The sequence below is a fragment of the Nannobrachium achirus genome, assembly GCF_963921795.1.
Source record: "Nannobrachium achirus genome assembly, chromosome: 4".
Lineage (NCBI taxonomy): Eukaryota > Metazoa > Chordata > Actinopteri > Myctophiformes > Myctophidae > Nannobrachium > Nannobrachium achirus.
In genome coordinates this window covers 28,520,904-28,523,923 of record NC_137813.1, presented here as the reverse complement: position 1 = coordinate 28,523,923, position 3,020 = coordinate 28,520,904, and the positions used below count along the sequence as shown (strand labels likewise).

The window sequence follows — 3,020 nt, the reverse complement described above, 5'->3', positions numbered from 1 at the left end:
AAAAAAGATCAGAGCCATTTTTTTTTTTTAATTTCAGATGTTTTAGTTGTTTTCTCACCCTTAAATGCCATATGGTGTCTGTGAAATGAGATTGAACTGTGGCTGCTGCTGTTTGTGTCTGTTGCACCTCCAAGTCACAGCTCATTACTGCTAGTGCCAGCCCAGTGCTCTTGTTAAAATAGCTGACTAATGTTTTCCTTTTTTCCGCCAGGTCTTCAGCTGCAGTCAGCGTGTCTCCCTACTGACTACTCTCCAGCCTCAGCCTTTGAAGTGGGGGCAGAGGTGTGAATGCTCTCCACCCGAGAGACGCCCTTCCCTCCTATCATTACCTACACTGTCTCAAAATTAAGCCATTAATTTGCAGTAGAAAAGCCATTTAACCAGCTCCCAGGGGAGAAAAAAAGCAAGAAACCAAAGACCCAGAAAAAGGCTAATTTCCCAGGTTTCAAGGCTGAAGGCATACACAAACATACCCTCCTTGCTTTACCACAACTTTTTCCAGAACTGAGAAGCTCTGCTGCTTCCAAGGAGGAATCAGTATATCCTGCTAAACAGCCAAAAGGAGACTTCAAAGCCATATCCTGTCAGAGGAAGGGATTTAGCTTATAAATCCTCAGGCAAGGTGATTCCGCCGGCAGCTTACCAAACAGGAACAGCAGCAAACAAAACATGGGCAACCAGCTGACAGAGATCGCCCCCAACACGCCTTTCCTCCCCAACTTCCAGGCCCTGCACGTGGTCGTGATCGGCCTGGACTCCGCGGGGAAGACCTCCCTCCTGTACCGGCTCAAGCTCACGGAGTTCGTGGAGACGATCCCCACCAAGGGCTTCAACATGGAGCGGATTAAGGTGTCCATGGGCAGCTCCAAGGCCAACAGCACCACCTTCCAGGTGTGGGACGTGGGCGGGCAGGAGAAGCTGCGTCCCCTGTGGAAGTCGTACACCCGGCGAACAGACGGCCTGGTGTTCGTGGTGGACGCGGCCGAGGCGGAGCGCATGGAGGAGGCCAAGGTGGAGCTCCACCGGATCACACGGTCAGCGGAGAACCAGGGGATCCCGGTGTTGGTTCTGGCCAACAAACAAGACCTGGACGGTGCTATGTCTGCTTTAGAGGTGAGGGTCGATGAAGATGATGTTAATTTTTAGTTAGAGCAGTGCTCCTTGGAAGGAGCTAAGCTCCAACATCTGGCTTTGTCTGCAACGTGAAGCTTGGCCTACATCTGGCCATCTGGCCTACATCTTAGCATAAAGCGGCCCAAGTTTGTTGTACGCCCAGGCTCACTTTGACCAGACTTTGCGGGATGCCTAATGAAATGAACTCATAAATAGCACCGCTCACTTCACACTAGGTGTGATTATTTTTATTATTTAACCAAGGAGCCCACATTGGGTAGGCTAGGCAGAAGGTATTTAGGTATGCTGGCAGTGCTGTAGGTGAGAGCGGACAGTGATGTTCAGTGATTACTGTTGGCAATTAAAAAAATATGTATATAGGGGAGTACATTGTGGTCTATCGGGTAGACTGTCAAGAGCAAAAAGAGTGAGCTTAACATGAGAACAGCTGCTAACTATGATTTATTAAGGGGAGGGGGCAGAAGTAGAACAACTGTCCATAAAAATGATGTGAGTTAAGGGAGTGATTAATTTGACTTTCTGGTATTGGACAGGGTAATCAAGCACAATTTTGCCATGTCAGCATTACAGGGGCAAGGCCAGTGTCAGTAATATATGTGATGTGACTGTTTATGGGCCAGGCCATGTGGGATGTGCTGATGGAGCAACATTTACCACCGTCATGTTTGCAGGGTGCTGTCTGTGATTTATTGCCATCGGTGACCTTTCTTTACAGAACAACATAGATTTGGAGGGCACCGGGTCGCAAAAGAAGCACAGTTCAGCTGCGTCATCTATAGAATAGGCATATAGAATAGCAGTGATTTATCAAAAAGGAGGGATTTTCCTAAAGCTCATAAAGAGTAATTTTAGACTTGCAACTGTTTAAAAAAATATTGACGTTGGTGGTCTTGAAAATAATAACTTTTGTTGAAGTCTGTAAACACATGACTGTTTGGAGACTCTTTTTAATTTGAATCTTCCTGTGAGCCAATTTGGGGTGGCTATATACAATCGTAGGAAAACATTGGTCTGTGTCTCTAGAATGGTAACTGTGTTGTATGCATGACAGCTTTAGAGGCAATGCATTTCCAATGCAATCTTTTCAAGGATAGCATTATATCTGCATAATCCATTGTATGTACCCGTATAATCACCCCGAATACGGTCAAACATAATTATGTCCCCGTGTTCTGTTCCGTGAACATATAATGTTCTGGCAACATTCCAACTAACTTCCTTTTATGTGAACTCTGTTTTCAGGTGGAAAAAGTCTTGGCACTCCACGAGCTGAGCTCGTCCACGCTCCATCACACACAGGGATGCTCGGCGATGGATGGCCAGGGGCTACAGCCTGGCCTGGAGAAACTCCACGAGATGATCCTCAAGAGGAAGAAGATGCTCCGACACAGCAAGAAGAAGAGATGAAGAGGCTAGCAAGGATGATGATGGACGGAGGGGTTAGTGGGCTCCCCCCCCCCCCACACACACTTACTTGTCTCAAGGGACTAAACACAGTCCTGTTAATGACACTATTGGGGACTACGGAGGGTGACAGTTTAAGCACGAGGGGGTTTGTTTCAGAGGACCGTTTGTCCCTCAGACTGTACGTTTGGATGTTTCCACACACAGTTCCAACTTAAGGCTACGTGTTCCATGCCATGGTTTTTACGTTCCACTTTGGAGCTTGGCTACTATGCTAAAGAACTTAACCTGCACCATTTCCACACTTGAATGGCCCTACTTCCTTTGGGATTGTCTCGGTATTTGACAACCTTCCTATTTCTTCTCATCCTGTCTATCCTTAAAGAGAATGTGGTGTGAGGGGATAGCTCCAGAAGGACGATTCAAACCGTAAAGACCAGACTGTTCTGTGCAATATGTTGAAGACTGATGCACTCACTCCT

The 3,020-nt window shown here is 47.0% G+C and overlaps 1 protein-coding gene across 1 annotated transcript; it reads left to right on the top strand.

The window, feature by feature from the left end:
- Positions 1-669: 669 nt before the first annotated feature.
- On the top strand, positions 670-2,541 carry LOC308283369 (ADP-ribosylation factor-like protein 4D; the record flags this gene model as incomplete). The annotated part of the gene is made up of 2 exons (XM_080723791.1): positions 670-1,113; positions 2,377-2,541. The coding sequence occupies 2 exons, from the start codon at positions 670-672 to the stop codon at positions 2,539-2,541; spliced, it is 609 nt and encodes a 202-aa protein (XP_080579917.1).
- Between the last annotated feature and the right edge of the window lie 479 nt (positions 2,542-3,020).